General features: G+C 34.8%; 1 protein-coding gene across 2 annotated transcripts in view; it reads right to left on the minus strand.

Moving 5' to 3' along the window:
• AKT3 (AKT serine/threonine kinase 3) overlaps window positions 1-19644 on the minus strand; it is a 361197-nt gene that overhangs the window by 198708 nt on the left and 142845 nt on the right. For both annotated transcript variants that reach the window (XM_025361843.1, XM_025361849.1), the window contains exon 3: window positions 7673-7798. In XM_025361843.1, coding sequence (XP_025217628.1) covers window positions 7673-7798 — 126 coding nt within the window. The remainder of the gene's footprint in view (window positions 1-7672; window positions 7799-19644) is intronic.

Below are 19644 nucleotides of genomic sequence, written 5' to 3' on the forward strand. Positions count from 1 at the left end.
CCTATGAAAATAGAAGCGAGAAGCAAAATTTGATTACATTTACGGTAATTCACTTTTTAAGATAAGGCAACTATTCCTTACAGTGGGATACACCGGTTAACAGACATAACTTTCCATTTGTCTAAAAATTTGATAGCATAAAGAAAAAACAAGTATCTAAGGTGACAGATTTATCAATTACCTTGATTTCATTATATGAATATATCAAATAATCACATGTACCTGAAAATATGTACATCTAATACGTATCAATTAAAAATGTTTTTTAAATAAAGTAAATCAAGAAAAAAAAGAAAGCACCAAATCATATGATTAAATGATGTAAAAATCATTAAAAAACACAGGGTTAGGAATTTTGTATGTAATTAAACCGGACTAGAATATAGCACTGTATGTCAAAAAGAAAATGTATAGAACATTAAAAAGTAACAGAAAAAAAAGAATAAAAAGATACAAGGTATAAACATAGTTATTATTTGGGCAAGCGTTTAATTGCGGATATATATTAAAAAATAATTCAGCTTCTCCTTGTCAAAAATGGAGAACATCTGAAATTTTTCTAAGCAAAGAGAATGGTATTTGCAAAGGAACTTTTTTTGGAGATGAATCTATCCTATGTATTGCTTCCAAATATTCCAGAAAAGATAATATTTGAAGGTAAGAGCTTGATTAGGAGACTTAACATTATCCAGTAAGGAAGTGATGAAGAACTGAGCTAGGATGGTAGCAGAGAGACTGAAAAGGATGAGGACTAAATAGTATCTTGCTGACTGACTCACGGCCTGTTTGTTTAAGGATGTATCCCCTCCACTGCACACTATAACCAGATAGGTCCTCTTAAAAAAAAAAAATGCATACTGATTTGGAAACCAGATGTTCACAAATTTCATCATATTGAAATTCAAGACTTTCCATAATCTGATTACTAACTCTCTAACCTGAGCTTTTATTTCCCTCCAACATAAATTCTCCATCCATCTAGGATATTGCCTATACTATTCACAAAACAAGCTACTCCTTAATACTTGCCTTCATTTGTTTGCTTTTGTTGTTAACCTCACTGAGAATGTCCTCTGTCTTCCAAAAACATAATCAAATCCTCTTCTTCAGGGCTCATGCCAACCCCATCTCATGAGTAAATTCTTAGCCACCCTCGCTAACACTTACCTATTGCTTCTCTCAACTTCTATGGCAGCTACTTTCTACAGAATTCATTTTGGCAATTAATCTCATTTTTCCTCCCATTGCTATATGTTCTATGTGAATGTCTTCCATAGTCAATGACAAATTCTCACATATAAAAATTTTATTATATACTCCTTTCACTATCAGGTATGGGTATAACGATCAATCAACACTTCAAAAGTGAATTATTCTGATCTCTCATAATTCATGTACATTTATATAGTATATACTTACATAGCTTATAGCTTTTCTAGAATTACAAGGTTGCTATTCTAGGTTGTATTATGTGTTACACAAGACTAAGAATCAAGTCGTAAGTTTTTCCTCTATCCTCATGTATTAGAAGCATTAATAGAAATCAACTGATTTTTCTACATATTTAAAATCTCTGTTATTTATTCAAAGATTTTTTTTTTTTTTTAAAAGGCACAGGGTCTCTCTATGTTGCCCAGGCTGGTCTCAAATGATCCTCCCACCTTAGCCACCCAAGTAGCTGGGATGAGATAAAGATGTTCATTAGTAGGTTTAAGTCTCATAATTTCCTTACTTTCAAAGAGAGAAAAGTAGGTTAGAGAGTAAATATTTTGGTCATGCACAGTGGCTCACACCTATAATCCTAGCACTTTGGGAGGCCAAGGTGTGGATCACTTGATAATTCCAGGAGTTCAAGACCAGCCTGAACAAAATGGTGAAACCCTGTCTCTATAAAAAATTGTCCAGGTGAGGTGGCACGCAGCTGTAGTCCCCACTACTCAGGAGGCTGAGGTGAGAGATCACTTAAGCTTGGGAGATTGAGGCTAGAGAGAGCTGTAATTGTACCACTGTACTCCAGCCTGAGTGACAGAGTGAGATCTTGTCTTAAAAAAAACAAAAAAGTTAAAGAAGAAAGAAAAAAAGTAAATATTTCATTTCATCTTTTAAAATTGGGCTTACAAATGCAGAATGACCTATATTTTAAGAAGGGACTGAAGAAAGGTTTCAGAGAAGAAAAGAATATTGTCAGGGTGGGGCAATATTTGCAGCACAGAATAAGGTAGAACTCTAGGAGAGGCTTCTTACGACACAGGCTGGCACTTCTCCCATCCCACCACAGAGAGTAAGAAGGAATGCATCAGAAGTAGGATAAGCCCCAGACATACGGGCAAATGCACATGTCCTCCATGTGGGAACTATTCCCACTTTGGCACTAAGCAAGCTAGTAAACTCAACAGAAGTTCACATAAATTGTCAAAATGTTAGCAAGACCATGACTCCTGGATAGACAAACTGTTTTACTCAAAGTAAAATAAAATGCAGCCCTGAGACAACGTATGTATCCTGTATTATCTTTTAAAGTGTATGTTTCTTGTGTATAGATTATCTCTATCCACAATCCTCAGAAATCCATCAAACACTAATTTTGATTAGAGACGTACTATGCTTGAAAACCCTTGTTTTTACTTACATTTCTGTAGCATTACATTGGCACCTACACATGAATAGTTCATATGTGATCCACCCAAAGAAGGGTGAACATCAAATACTGCTATCCACATTCTGTAGGGTTTGTGGAGTTTCCATTCTCCACGCCAAGATATCTAGTAATTTAAGTGTTGGAAATGGGACCCAAAATCAGGTCTCATCACTGTAAATCTACGGAAAATGTCATAATATGGGGGTGGGGGAGGGGAGTAATATTTAAATGATAGTCAAGACATGTGAGTTTTATTCTTGATACTTAACTACCACTACCTAGTAAGGCAACCTTAAAAAGATCACTGAATTTCTAAAGGCTTCATTTTTCTCATCTAAAAAAGGAGAAATCTGGACTAGATGTTTCACACTTAAAAACAGTTATTAAGTCATAAAATACAGGCACTAGGAGATATGAGATAACTAAGACTAAGTTCTTTCCCCTAAAATAACTTGCTGGTCAGTGAATGACACATGCACAGGAACAAGACAACCAAGAAACAACGTGTTAACAACAGAAGACAATAGATTTAAGAAGGGCAGAGAGGAGTAATTTAGCAAGGAATAGGGACGGGAATTAAAATCTGAATTAAGTCTTAGAAGACAGAAAATTATCCAGGCAAACAGAGGACCAAAGGACATTCCAATCAAAGGGAACAGCATAAACAAAGTCTCAGAGTGGAAAAGCAGCATAGGTTGTAAAGGGAATTATAAACAGTTCAGTATTGTTGATACATAATTGTAGAGCAGAAGAGAGATGTTGCAAGAGTTGAAAGTAGAGGCAGATTGAAGAGATCTATGATGTATTAAGGAAGCTTAACTTTATCCAGTAGGCAATGATGATCCAAGGCAGGGCTTTCACAGGGGAATGGCATAGTTATGATATAATTTTAGAAAGATCACTTTGATACCCATGTGAAGAAAGAGTATGAGTGGTACAAACTAGAAATAGAGAAGCTAGTTAAGAATCTACAGCAGATACGATGAGGCCTCATTCTGGGGTGATTACAGAAAAGGATAATAGGTTCAAGAAATATGCAAAATCAGCAGGATTAGAAATGGATTGGAAGTGGGGTAAAGATGTGAAAGAGAAAAAAAGGCATGGAAAGCATCCATGTTTTTGATCAGGCAGAGACAGAACTCAGATACTGAGTATAAAGGAAGAAACGGACAAAACTATCTTGAGTTTAGCTTAGGACACACCCGATCAAAAAGTATCTAGGTATAGATGTCCAGCAGCCAATTGAACAGAGTAACCTAATGCTCAGGAGAGAGGCCCAGTCTAGAAATTTAAGTGTGGGAGTATGCTGCAGAGAAGGTTGTAACTGAAATCCCAAAAGTCAAGGTGTCCACGCAAGGGAAGGTACAAAGTGTGAAGGGTCTTCCACCAGAACCCTGATAAATACCAGAATTGTGCATTAGCCTAAGGGGTGGGGGGGAACAGGAGAGAGGCATACCCCAGAACACAGTGGTGAGAGTGGTCACTCCAAGAAGGAGACGTATATCAACAGTATAAAATGCAGCCCAGATACAAATCCAGGAAAAATAAGAACTGAAAAATGTCAGGGTTCATGACATGATCTCCCAAAAGACAGCACCTTAGCATTTGAGAAAACAGCAAAAGCAGGAAGGTCATTCTTACCCTCCTCTCATCCTTCTCACCTGAGACAGGTCATAAAACTTGGCAATAATTTTTTTACCTTCCCCTGAAATAAGTCATAAGATCCCCATATGAGAGATACCCACCCTATACCCAGAGGAAAGGAATATCCTTATTTCTGAAGAAACAGGGACAGAGAAAAGAATCTGACAAACAAGACTTACTAAGTTCCCTTCAGTTTATTGCCATTATAATGCCTTAGTCGCTGTGACTATCCACCTCTTCATCAACCCTAAGCATAAAAATACACAAGTTTGGCCAGGCATGGTGGCTCACTCCTGTAATTCCAGCACTTTGGGAAGCTGAAGCAGGTGGATTACCTGAGGTCAGGAGTTTGAGACCAGCCTGGCCAACATGGTGAAACCCCATCTCTACTAAAAAATACAAAAATACAAAAATTAGCCAGGCATGGTGGTGTGCGCCTGTAATCCCAGCTACTTGGGAGGCTCCGGGCGACAGAGTGAGACTGTCTTAAAAAACAAAACAAAACAGTTTATGTGTGTTTGTTTGGGTCTTCGATTCCAAAGGCTGCATTGTCACATAAAAGTTTTATTACTGAAATTTTATGTTATTCTCTTGTTAATCTTCCTTTTGTTATAGGAGCCTCAGCCATGAACCTAAAACGGGAAGAAAAGATATTTCCCTTCCCCTACATTAGCAATTAACTGGTCACTCAATAATTTATTATAAGTAGTTTCAATCAAGTGAGTAAGGGAGGAAGCTAGACTGCAGTGAGATACAAAGTGAAAACAATGAGTATAAGACTAGCTTTTTGAAAAACTTAAATCAGGAGGGAAGCAATTCAAAATTTAATTAAGATTGAAAGTTCTCAAGCCCCTTACAGTTCTCATACTCCGTTTTTCTCCATATAGATAAAAAGCCTATTTTTGTAAAATTTCATTAAAACCCATATTGATTAAATATGAAATAACATCTTTATTTATCGGAAAAACAAGGGACTCGAACTGTAGCTAGCAAAGGGATATATATGTATATACGTATATACATATATGGATATATACGTGTGTGTGTGTATATATATGTATAAAAAACATTTCCCAACATATCTTAGAAATACCTTGTAAAATTATCTTTTTAACAATGTACTAAAGGGGGCTAGGGCAAAGGGAAAAGCAATGGTGAAGTAACCCTCTCTTGCACCAACTGTTCCTTCTTTAATTCCTCATAAAGACATTGTTCATTGCCCTCTGCCTGGAATATCCTTCTCTGTTTTAATTTGCTTAACTCCTACTCACTCTTCAAGGACCTGCTCAAAGTCCACCTCAGAGAATCACAGAATGTCAGGGACAAAAAAGGCCTTACAAATCCACTGAATCCAAATGTTTCTAACATGCTGATGAAGAAACTAAATAAAGATCAAAGTTTCAGAGAATAACCTGCCCAAGGTCCTAGTACTTGTAGCTTAAGGCCAGGGTGGAATTTCAACTTCTTCAACTAGTACCCATTTCAGTAGACCCATTACTTCCTCACGTAATTGTTATTTACAGAATTTAAGACTGCAGTAAGTCAAGCGTTAGTGATAATCAATTTTTAAAAATTTATTTAGTGTAAAATCCATGTTACTAATACTTTTGAAAACTAAGGAGCTGACCTACAACTTACTTGTTAGTTTGAGTCAACTACCTACAGCTACTTGATTATACAAGATTACAGATGTCAAATAATATTTATTTCATGGATAAATAAGCTGACTGTCAGTCACTAAATAGGATCCTTCCCCAAGAGTGCAGCATTTATTTCAGCCTCTGCCAGTGGAAGTGTTGGAGCAGATGTTGGCAGACTGTGACATACAGTATGTCTTTAAAACTCGTTGGGGTGTGAAATTTCATAAGGTCAAAAAATGCTGCATTTTGATCAGCAGATACAAGAATTCTGTACTTTTATAAAAATTATTTCAGAAAAACCAATAACATTTGCTAGTAAAATAGATAAACTAAAAAGCTACACTGGTTTTAGGTAGGGCATTGAGATAATATATGCTGCTTATGTTCTAAAAGCTAATTTCTATCACTTTAAAGCAAATGCTCACCCAAAAAGTCTTTCAAATGAAAATGTGTTCTTAAGTCAATACAATATATTATTTCAGTTGACAATAGGGTTTAAAAAATAATTTTCTATTGAAAGAAAGCCATTATTATCTAATGAGCATTTTGGTGGAAAAGAAGATGTTTTTCTTAACTAACACACATACTTCACAGTGATCTCATTTAAAAAAAATATCTATATAAGAATCCACTGATATAAACAGAGAAAGGTTTTTTTTTTAAGTTAGTATCCATATCGTTCAAATGACTTCACAAATCTTTTAACCCTTTGGTTGTTTTATCTTTTTCTTAAAAAAAAAAATACAGTAGCCATTCTAACCCACTAACAAGGGCTAACCTGAATAAAACAATAGGAGTAAAAAAAGATCAGGGCTTTTATAATGGTAAAATGAAATTTGTAATATTCAAAGACTTATTTTCTTGAATTTTTTTGTTATATTATTGCACTTTTTAGCTTCAAATATCCCTTATATCTTTTTTCCCCCAAATGTGGCTAATAGATAACATATAACCAAAATCAAAATTAAGGATATTGTCTCATTAAAGATTTTAGCTTATTAATACAGACTAGCCAGATCTTAACACAAGTTTATTTAACTTAACGTAATTTAAAACACTTTAACAAAGTGTTTTAACACTTTAACAAAGAACACTTTAACAAAGAGAGATTCTCTCATTGATTAATTAGTAAATTTGAAAAGTCGGAAGAGCCTGGTAATAACATAACAATAATAATCATAATCATTGTCATTATCATTGTCATGTTTCAGTTTATTTTGTGCTATGTTCATGCAAATACAAAATTTCTAAGTAAGTTTTAAACATTTTTGTTAGATATTTGTAAGGAAGAAAAATTTAACTACGAACATAAAATCTACCCAGAAGATGATTTCTAACATAAATCACCTGTTTCTCATCACACAATCAAAAGAGCTAAGATTATGACAGGAAACTGATTAAAATGCATTAAGTACCACAACATCTTATAACCATGCTAAATCTAACAACCAAGTTCAAAGGTCCTTGTTTTTATTTTATAAAGAAAAACTTGAAGTATATATTTGGGGAATTATATTTATCACATTCAAGTTCTACATAGAAATATTAAATTCTATTGCATTGTATAAGACCAAATATTATCGATAACCTCTATGGTAAGGAACTGAAATTCTATCAAAGCTGAAAATTTCTCTATTAAATATAAACCCAAACTTTTTCACAGGTTTCTCATATATCTTAAGATATTTGACACATTAAAATCATAAAAATAAATAAATACAAGGTGAATCAACAATTATAATTAACTTACTTGCCACTGAAAAGTTGTTGAGGGGATAAGGTAAATCCACATCTTGAGGTTTCTCTTTATATCCTATGAATGAGCCATCTGTCTTCAAAAGGAAATATCTTGGCCTCCAGTTTTTTATATATTCTCCTACATGAGGAAAGCACGCATGTTAATGCTGAAAAAAATGAACAGCAGCTTTTATGCAAAAAATAAATTATGGTACAATATATGTCCTACAACACTGGCCTCCAAAAATTTAGTTACGCAATTTTCTTTTAACTTAGCTTACAAAAGAAAATACATAAGCCTACAATTAAGATTCAATAAAAACCCAAACATGCTTTGTTTTTAATGATTTCACACTTTGATAATTCATTTGCACCATTATTCCTTCAGAGAATCATCTGAGTACACATTTTGTTCAGTTTTTCATTTTATCAGATGGTTGTCAGAGCATATTTTCAGCTGCTTTACAAAGCCTTGGTAAATCATCCACACAATATCAATGAATTTCCATTAAAAACACTTATCATAAGAGGGGCAAGAAATAGATGTTTCTCTTCCACTAATTGTGCCTTTTTTTCAAAAAAGAAAGAAAGAAGTCTATTTTCATTAATAAATCTAGACTATAACTTGTTTAAGCAACATTTTATTGTTCTTCATAGAAAAATAACCTTTTTGCAATGCTGTACTTAAGAAAACGAAAGCACATGGGTTAACAGGGCTTTAAACGATATGCAAACACACACACAAACATAATAACTATTAATATATGGTACAGTGTCAAGTACATAATAGTCAATAAATGTATACTTTATTAGAACTTAATATAAGATACCACCTAGCCACCAAAATACACATTTTTAGCAACCACATTACCATTTGCTTACCTACTAAAGGACAACTTCTAATTTTAAGCAACAGAGGTGCTCCATGATGCTACAAGAGCTAGAAGGCTATCTGGTATTGATTCAGTTCTCTACTGGTTATTTCTACCTGCTGATTAAATCTCAAATGCTCAGGCAAAGAATTACAAAAATATTGAAAACAGTTCAATTTTCCCTATAAATCAGCTTCTTCCTGTGACCCAAACTCAAACCCAACATCTGACGGCTCCCCTCATCACAGGTCAATACTGCCATCAAAAGTCTCTCTGATTGAGCCCAATCTAATTGAACCCTTATTATATTATATCTACCCTTCTGTTAAAACTGTTTTTCCCCACTCCACTCATTCCCCACTTCCATCCTAATGTATCTATCACCTCCAGATTAATCTTGTGTGTACCACTTTATCACTTTTCTGCTCAAAATATCCTGTGACTCCTTACTACTTACTGTAAAGTACAGTCTCTTACCATAAAGTGTAATCCAAATATTTTACTATAAAAGGCACTCTCACCCCAACATGTATTTCAGATGTGGAATCATTCTTCTCAATCAGCAATTCTTAAACTTCTTATCTTAGAACCTCTTTATACCCTTAAATATTACTTACAGCACCAACAAATTTTGTAGATTTTTATCTATGTTTACTGTATTTGAAATTGAAAATAGATTTTATAAATTTTTACTTCATTTGAAAATAAATTTATTACATATAACAAATAATACATTTTTATAAAAAATAACTATTTTCTAAAAAAAAAAAAAAAAGAAAGAAAGAAAAACGCAAAGACTGGCACTGCTTTCCATTTTTACAAATCTATTTAATGTCTGGCTTAATAGAAGACAGCTGAATTTTCTTAACTGTTCCTGCCTTCAAACTGTTGCAGTATGTTGTTTTGGTTTAAATTTAGGGGGAAAAATCTGGTTCAAACAGATATGAAGCTGAAAAAGGGAAAAATATTCAGATAGTTATGGATATCATTCTTTGATACTACACCAGAATTCAACAAGGGATAATTTCTAAAAGGTTAGTTGCAACGTAGAATTTGAAACTTTATCAATGAACTTTCTGTACTGTTATGTGAAAATCCATTGATCTATATTGGACTTTGAATGAATCTTTAACGCTGTATATAATTTTATAACATTATGCATTGGTCACATAGAAAACACTGGCTTATCGTGCTATGCTGATCTTCCTAATGTTGACACATTTCATTATACAATCACATTTGTTATCAATACCAGTCTCACGAAAAAAGTAAACATTGGAAAGCTGACAAGCTCATGACAACAGATCTGTTTTCCCAAATTTAATCTTTGCTTAAAAGCTCAATTTCCATCAGTGACAGCATATACTGTCAGTTGTTTTCCTTGCAGTGATAATTCTCTACATGCCCAAGCTGGTACCTACCACTTAATGCTCACTCATGATTTATTAAACAAATGAATAAATAGAGGATATGTAGATCAGTGTCTTCCACATAAGTATGTAAGCGCAAAAATTTAAAGAAAAAAGAAAAAAAAGTGATGCCCCTCTTCACTTCCTTTTACTGAAAAAATACGGCCGTAATATTAATAAGCACATGACTTAATAAGCCAAATTTATAAAACTAGAATGCCTAATACACAATTACCATGTTGAAAAATAAAATAATTCCTAATTGCTCTTATTTTTCCATTTCATTTATTCCTATATAAAATTCAAAATCATTAGGTATTAATTCTCCAATTAATGACATATTTAGACTTCAAATGTTGTACAGCAATAAGAGATTTATACTGGTACAATATGCTTTAACTCTGTCAAGGTAAATAACAATAGTTTAATAATTATACCAAAGATAAAATGAATCAAATCCATTTGAAAAATATAAAAGAAAACACGGAGTAATACCATGTATTCTTATTTTAAAATAGTACTGAACACACTTATTCAAGAAATGTAAAATTAAAAGAAATCAAATTTTCAATTCTAAGCATAATTTTCCTCTATGTACATCCTCAGATGAAAAACACAAAAACATCATTATATCAATCTTATATCTTTTTTATTAAGCCAATTTTTTAATTTTTAAAATATTTTCTGTGATCTATAGCAGGACTTCTGGTTGCCAAAAAGCTATTTAAAAATAAATGTATTATGCATCCTTTAAACATAATACAGTATGCCAAGAGAGTGATATACTCACTCACATAGAAAAAAAATTTAAAGGTAAAAATTTTCCTTCTTGCTTAAAAAAAGTATTATTTCTCACAAACTTTCAAATAATTTTAAATTGAGTCAGTTAATCAACAATTATACTGTCATACTAAGCCAGAAGCAGATCTCAAACTTTCAATGAAGACTCCTGAATCTATTTTCTTGTCATTTTTCATCTATAATATGAATGAACTTTCTGAGAAGATGCTTAGAATGCATTCATTATTAATTTGTTACAGAGGCTGGACCAAAAAAAAAAAAAAAAAAGACAACTTAATAGAGCTTAATTCAAGTATTATACCAGGTTTCAGGTGCCTAACTGTTCAAAAAGGAACTGAACACTTTCGTCTCTAGCTCAGAAGTTGAGGCAGTGAGAGTTCAGATGAGGCACATGTTGTCAGGATGTTCTAAAATATGGACAGAAAGTCCTAGCTTTTATGAGGCTAAGTACCCAGAACAAAGTACCCTCCCTGCCACCAATCCTTTTAAGACGGACTGCTAAAAGTCAATCTTATATTTTAAACACAGAATTTGCATCTAAGTTTACACATGATGCATTAAACCCAAATTGCATTGTACTTTTATGTTTATGGTCCATAGGTTTCAACTAATTTAAAACACAACCTGGTTATATGGAAAGTCTTGCCAAAAAAGAAGGATTTATGATGTGCCAAGTATCCCAAAGAGATCTATCGACACCCAATATACATCTAAATAGTAATGGATAGTCAAGATAAACCTTCAGCATGCACTGCAGTCACAACTGGTTAAGACTTTCAACCCAACCTCTTCTACTTTATATATATATATGTATCTTAATGGGTGCTTCCACTTCCTTCTCACACTCTTTGGCTGGAAGCTATATCTATGTTGAAGTATGCTGTTATCAATACCAAAACAAATACGTTTCCCAACAAGGATTCTGGTATACTGGCTTCTGGTAGTGAGCTGAATGGTGGACCATTGGTTGATGTATATACCCTAAACCCAGGACCTGTGAATATTACCTTATGGTAAAAAAAAGAATGAATATTACCTTATATGGCAACACACGTGATTAACGATTAAGGATTCTGAGAAGAGGGGCTTCCCCTGGAGAATTACCTGGGTAGGCCCTAAATCCAGTTACAAACGTCCTTTTAAGAGTAAATTGAACACACAGAGAAAAGGAAGGGGGAATGTGGCCACAGAAGCAAAAATCGGAACTATGGGCCAAAAGCCAAGGAGCACCTGGAGCCACCGGAAGCAAGAAGAGAAGACGAGTGGGTTCTCCCCTGGAGGCTTCTCAGGGAGTGTGAACCTGCTGACACCTTGATTTGTAACTTCCGGCCTCCAGAATTGTGGCAGAATAAATTTCTGTTGTTTTATGCCACGCACTTTTTATTAATTTGTGACAGCAGTCCTAGGAAATACAGCTCCTAAAACTATGACCAATGGCTTTCTAACAGAGCCAAAAACTACTACTTATTCATCGAGTTCTTGGCATAGGACATGTACAGATTCACAGTTAGTACCTTCTGAATGCAAAGAGGAAAATCCACATCACTATTGTAAATGGTACAGAATCCTATTTGTGAATTATGAGGGCGGAAGAAACTGTTTGCTAGAATTCATGATTTTACTTAGTCCTAATTAACTTCAGATTCTGGACCTTTGCCACCTTTCTTACTTCACTTAATAACGTATTTCCTGTAGTTTGTTGAAACAAACGATCTCAATGGTTTTGAGTAAAATTTGGCCACAGAAAACATCCTGAATTTGCACAGCTGAGTAAAAGTACTGCATTATTTTGGAACTCAGGCTTAGTCTTTTTTTTTTTTTTTTTTTTAGACAGAGTCTTGCTCTGTCACCAGGCTGGAGTGCAGTGGTGCGATCTTGGATCACTGCAACCTCTGCCTCCCAGGTTCAAGCGATTCTCCTGCCTCAGCCTCCCAAGTAGCTGGGATTACAGGTGCACACCACCACAACCACCCATTTTTTGTATTTTTAGTAGAGACGAGGTTTCACCACGTTGGCCCGGATGGTCTCGATCGCTTGACCTCATGATCCACCCGCCTCAGCATCCCAAAGTGGTGGCGTGAGTCACTGCGCCTGGCCAGGCTTAGTCTTTTAATAACAACCTGACATGGGACCTAGTATGAGTTTAGATTCATGCTCACTTTCCACCTAAAAGATCTGAATAGGATATTCAAATAGATCGTCTTTATCATGGATTATAAACATTCAAACCAGAGCTCACCAATAAAGTTTACAGTGTTCACTTCCTACCATTCACCTGATAACAAAAAACTGTATTTTTACTTAATAATCTTCAACCTAAATTAGTCCATATATAAAGATTTTATTTCATTGTTCATCAACACTCTACTGAGAATCACATTTTGATTTTTTAAAAGCTGAAGTCTTAAGTGCCAAAGCAGAAGCCACAAGTGTATGTCTCTGGACTAAACAGTGATTGATTAAAATGTGCAAATAGTCTTTCATCTAGACTGACTAAGGAATATCTAGATTTGTTCAGACATGCGAATGGAAAGACTCTCAAAAATAATTCAGACTGGTGACCTCACAAACAGATCATGTTGATGAATATTTGATTTCATTTTAAGGCTACATTGTGTTTCAGAACCTAGTTCTAATTCTAACTTCATGAAAGGTAGAAAGATGTGAGGTGAGCTGGGTACTGGTTGAGAATACTGAAGAAATACTCATCTCTACCTTCAACTGTCATGGACTATGCTGAAAACACAATCAGGTAGATTCACTGAGATGTAATTAAACAAATATAGATACAATCCAATTGAAAAGAAATCTATAAAACCATAGCACTGTTTTTCACAAATCCCATAAAATTCATTTGAAATTCATTTAGTCCATTTAGAATTCAACTAGAAACAACACAATCACCATTTTAAAAATATGCTTCTTATCTAAGATAAAATGCAAAAAAAAAAATCAAGACCCTAATTACCAAGAGTTGTTTAGCAAACAAAAATTCTAATTTTCCGATACAGGTGCTAGCTTTTTAAGATACCACTCATACTTGTTGTAACAGGATTCAAAGCTAATCACTGCATAAGGAAGACGGTGGGAGCATCCTCACATGTATGTCAGAAATAGATGTTACTGTTTTACCATAAAGCTAAAACAAGTATAAGCTTAGCTTTCCTCAGAATGCTGTATTTTAAATATTTAATTTTCATGTTTAATCACAATCAAAGTCACAAACAAAGTTTTTACCATGTATGATTATTTGTCCTTATACATCTCTGAGGAAAAAAAAAATGTATAGTTTTACCATGTATGATTATTTGTCCTTATCCATCTATGAGGAAAAAAATGTATAGATTACATCTATACTTAATGCCTATGTTAATGAAAAAATAACCTCTTTCGCAATCTTTATTATTTACAGAGGGAGAGAGTCATAGAATTTATGCCAAAAAAAAAAAAAAAGAAAAAAGAAGTTGGCCATACTGTCAATGTGAAAAGCATGTGGTCACATTTTCAGAACAAAATAAATTTTAATTTAAACAAATGCTATGTTGTGTAACAAAAGGCACAACAAATTGTCGTGATCAATATGAGGTCAACAAACTTCTCAAATTACCCTTCAGTTTTTTTCCCACTCAAGCTCATCATTAAAATGCTCTAGGTAGAACAATGTAATGGTTAAGAGAAAGGATTCTGGAGTCACACAGCTTGGGTCTGAATCCTAATCATATCATTTATTAGATGCATGAACCTAACCTCTCCACATCTCTTTCCTCATCTGAAAAAACAGAAATCATAGTTTTTATCCACCAAAAGGGTTTTTGTAAGGACATAATGTAAAAGCCCTTAGAACATTACCTGGCATATTTGAAGTATTTGATTTGTTTGTTATCAAATGATACTAACACCACTTATAATGTAATTTATAATCCATCTACAAATCACACATTAAATTTTCTACTAATCATGATTGCACTTATTCAGAAGTATTTACATAAATGAGGCAACAATTAATTTTTTAAAAAGTCTCTTTGGCTAGTGTCAGATATATAAAACATGTATCTTATGTAAAGAAATGAAGAGGTTCTCCAACATCTAAACACAGTATTAACTTGACTAATACTTTTACTTCTTTTGGATATCAGAGGGGTAAACTAGTCTTCCAAAGAAAAGAGCAAAAGTCAGATTCTTCTGAATTTTTATAAATGATACACACAAATGTACAATACCATAAAAATATAAACATTTTATGATTTTCAAAGAGCAGCTTTAAATCAAAAAAAGGCAGTTTTCAGTAAAAATAAATGTACATGCTTTAAGAAACTATCTTTGGCAATATTCCTTAAATAAAAGTCTTCATAAGTCAATTTTTACCTAAGACAAAAACAGATATAATGTTAATTTCAGCATAAAATCTATTTAATTTCATAATTCACAATGTAGTAAATATTTAGTTGCTTGTTGACAGACACCAAATTTTCACATATGAACTACCTAAAAGAATATGGCAAAATCTTTTCTACTAATGAATTTCATAATATTAGCACAAAAAATACTATCTAGTCCATAATTATGCGATATATCTTATCAGTAATCAATTATAGTTACTGAAGAAATGCATGATGATAAATATAAAACATTTGCAGTCTTTAAAATTACCAACTACAGTTTTATACAGAGGAGTACAATTAGCTCTTAGTGGAAGCCTATTCATGTCTCTTGGGGAGTCAAAGAAATGTGCTTCTCACTCAACTTATCATAACCTTATTTTATTGACATCTTAAAAATAATCATGGGCCAGGCGTAGTTGCTCACTCCTGTAATCCCAGCACTTTGGGAGGCTGAGGCAGGCAGATCACTTGAGGCCAGTAGTTAGAGACCAACCTGGCCAACATGGCAAGACCATCTCTACTAAAAATATAAAAATTTGCCGGGCGTGATGGCAAGCGCTTATAATCCCAGCTACTCGGGAGGCTGAGGCAGGAGAATCGCTTGAACCCAGGAAGCAGAGGTTGCAGTGAGCCAAGATCACGCCACTGCACTCCAACCTCACTAACACAGTGAGACTGCAAAAAAAAAAAAAAAAAAAAAATCCTGAGGAATTTTGTTTCTATTATCTACATTGCAATCAACTAGTGTAAGTTTTCAACTGCACAGGGACAACATGAAATGTAACTTTTTAAATAAAAGTGGGTCAGGCACGGTGGCTCACGCCTGTAATCCCAGTACTTTGCGAGGCCGAGGCAGGTGGATCACCTGAGGTAGGGAGTTCGAGACCAGCCTGGCCAACCTGGGGAAACCCCATCTCTACTAAAAATACAAATATCAGCTGGGCGTAGTCGCCGGTGCCTGTAATCCCAGCTACTTGGGAGGCTGAGTAATGAGAATCGCTTGAACCCAGGAGGCGGATGTTGTAGTGAGCCGAGATCACGCCACTGCACTCCTGCCTGGGAGACAAGAGAGAGACTCCGTCTCATAAAAAATAAAAATAAATAAATAAAGTGATTTTGCATATTATAGGTACTTATTCAATATATATTGATTAGCTTTTCCAACTCCTGCAAACCTGAATTTTTAGGTTATCATTTATCTTTTACTGAGTCTTGAAACACGTTCTTTCCTTGCCCTCAGGCAACTTAGAGTGTTAAATTCTATTCTGATGTCTACACAATGTCTTCGACCGCTTGTCATCAAGCAGCTTTGGGTGTGTGTTGATGCTCTGTGAAAACTGAGCAGTGTCTAAGCATTATGAACCCCTGCCCAGCTCGCTCATTTTAAGGTGCTGCTGCTCAAGAGCACCTAGATCAAAAAAGCCACTTTAAACATCTTCACTTAGATTTAAGGAAAACAGGCGAATAGTTATTCAATCAAAAACACTCAGTGAGTGTCAAAATATATACAAGCACTAAGAAGGCAGCAATAAACGATACAAGCATAGTCCCAGCCCTGGTGGAGCTTAAGTCTAGAAGGCAGCTGTGAGAGGTGGAGAAGAAAAGGGGATGAGTTGACTAATTAAAATTTTAAGTGAAAATTTATCCCATTTCTTTAACCATTCTTAGTGATCCGTAATGTCATACTAGGGGATGGCAACAGCCCCTATTCCTTGGCATTTCTAAATAGCATCTCAGGTGGATTCAGAAAAAGGTAGTCGATGATATTTGTTGGTTTGACATATAACTGTGGGGAAAGGATTGGGAAGAATATGGGCGTAGGTTTCTTCAATTTGCTGCTATGTTGATTCCAAGATGAGGCACTGCACCCATTCCTCCTTGAAGCCTCATGGTAACACAAGCAAAAGCATGGTAATAGGTTTATGATGCTTTCATCTAGAATAATAAATAACACATCTTTACGTTTCAGGTTTTAAGATATTGCCCATTCTTGTCTTTCTCACTGATTTCTGCATAATACTGATTAATAAGGTCAGATTTCTAAACACCTGAATTTCTCTTTATGGTTATTTCACCCAGGTGAAATCTGGGTCATTGAGATGTTTGTCTGCTCTTGGACTGGTCAATGTTGCCACTGCAACTGGCCACATGGAAGGTGTTTACAATTTTTGTGATTTTGTGTTGTGCTTCCAAGATGCCTTAAAGGCTTTCCAGATGTACCCACATTCCTCTGCTTTTTCACATATGTTCCTTCATGATTATTTTGAAAAGTATATTATAGTCAAGAAATTCTTATTCTAATGCATAATGCATGAACCTGTCATTTTTACATTAAGTATAGTTTTCACTTGATCTTAGCCAAAAGTCCAAGAAGCAATATTATAAAGTATAGTTTTCATATCTGCTTCCTAAAGAAAGCTGGTGCCCATGTTTTGCTTTGAAGCTGATGAGATGATGGGAAAAATACCTATGCATTGCATACCAACCAAAAGATGTTAGAATGCCAACTTCTCTAAGATCTCAGTATGGCTGGTTTGTTAGTACTTTTAACTGCTTTACAATTTTCTTTTGTTTTCCAGAAAACTGCATCGTTACCATCTACCCTTAAGTATTCTGGTATTTGTTTCATGATATCCAGTAAATTGGTTAATCAAATCCTTGTTCCAGTTGTTTTTAGGAAACATTACCTTTTTAACCAAAGTGATGCTTTTAAATTATTCTCTTAAACACAGTAACATCTTAATAGAGTTATAGTACCCAGTTTTACTCTAAGAGAAAAGCAAGGTGAGTAAGGAAGGCACAGGGGCGTTGGGTGGAGACACAGAGAACAAAGCATGCCCACGGACTAGCCAACAGAAAGCATCCTGGCAATTTAATGAAGAATAAACCGTGACTGTAGTTTATCCAGCAGTAGATATGTTGTGGAGAATTACTCAATCTGTACTCAGCTTCCTGCTGGGTTAAATGTGAGCTAAATTATTATTTTGCTTACATTTACACCCTTGTAGGTTGTGAAAGCAGAGCTTTCTTTTTTAAAAATCTGTTTTCTGCATTATAGCAAAGTTTCCAGTTCCACACACCGGATTTAACACAAAGTCATTCTTACACTATTTTCAAAAAGTATAGTCACAGAATTTTAAACTATTATAAATATAGACCAACTTAAAAAGATAATTTCATCAGAAACTTTAAAACTTTCTTATTGTAAATATTTCCCATTTTACCACCTTATACTATCTAAATATAATATCATACATGGTATATACACTGCAGTAAATAACCTTAGTGAATACCAAATGTGGAAGCAGTGAGTCCATAACGCAAGCAACTACCACAGAGGTGGGCAATAACCATTAATTCAATGACTAAATAAACCTACCATCATTTGAAATAAAGACTATACTCCTGTCAGAAAAGCTCTCTCAAACAGAGAAGTCTCTCTATAACACAACCTCGTATGGCTCAATCCACTCTTCTGTTAGAACACACCTGATGGATATGACAAGTAACAATAATGGTGCCTCACTACAGCAGTAACTGGGAGTTTGCAGAGAAGGCAGGCTGTAGTGCTTGCATATCAGGAGGTGGCCTGTGCCATCTGAAAAAACTCTCAGGTGGTTCAACCCACCCATCCCACTCCTATACTAACATCAATGCTCTACAGAATAAAAACTAATAGGATTTTATCTTAGACTCTTACCAATGAGGTTTTCCTCTACTAAAAGTCTAGTAGTATGGACCCTAAAATGACATTGCATCAAACTGAGAGCTTCACTATTCTGAGGATGAATCCATGCCCTTCAAAACTCCTCTCTTCCCTCCTTTGTTTTCCTTAGACAATGTACTGATTGAGACTTGTGCCATAGCATGTTAAGTGGTGAAAGGAAGAAGTGGTAAGAACAAGGAAGAAAAGGAAATGAATGTCCTCAGTCAGGCACTGTGTTCAGGCTTCACTTACAGAGCCCTCTTCACAGCAACACTGAGAGACTGGTGCTGCAGTATTCTCACTTTTCACAGTTAGCCGTGCTGAGGCTCTGAGACACTGGCACAAGCTAGTAAAGGACAGAGTTAAGATTCCAACAGTGGTTGGGAGTGCACACTCTCAAGCCAGACTGCCTAGGTTCAAATGCCAGTTCTGTCACTCACTAGTTGTGTGAGTGAGAGACAGTGAATGCCGTTTAACCTCTCTGGGTCTCAGCTTCCTCTTCTGGAAAATGGGGACAATAATAATGGAGAAATAAAGTTTGTAAAGCATGTAGAACAACATCTGGCTCACAGCAAGCATTATGTAAGCATTTAACTGAATAAAACATCTCAGAGTGAGGCTAAGGAAACCAATCAAAGAAGAAAGGAGATTTAGTGAGTACGTAATATGCACAATATGTAAGACTACACAAAAGTAACTAGAGTGTTTAAAATAAAATGGAATTTAATTTGTCTAGACTATCACTATTGCACATTAGCTGAGCAAAGGAGGTATTGATTTTTTGTGGATAAAATTTATATTTTTGTTATTCACTT

Source organism: Theropithecus gelada, chromosome 1, assembly GCF_003255815.1.
Source record: "Theropithecus gelada isolate Dixy chromosome 1, Tgel_1.0, whole genome shotgun sequence".
Taxonomy (NCBI): domain Eukaryota; kingdom Metazoa; phylum Chordata; class Mammalia; order Primates; family Cercopithecidae; genus Theropithecus; species Theropithecus gelada.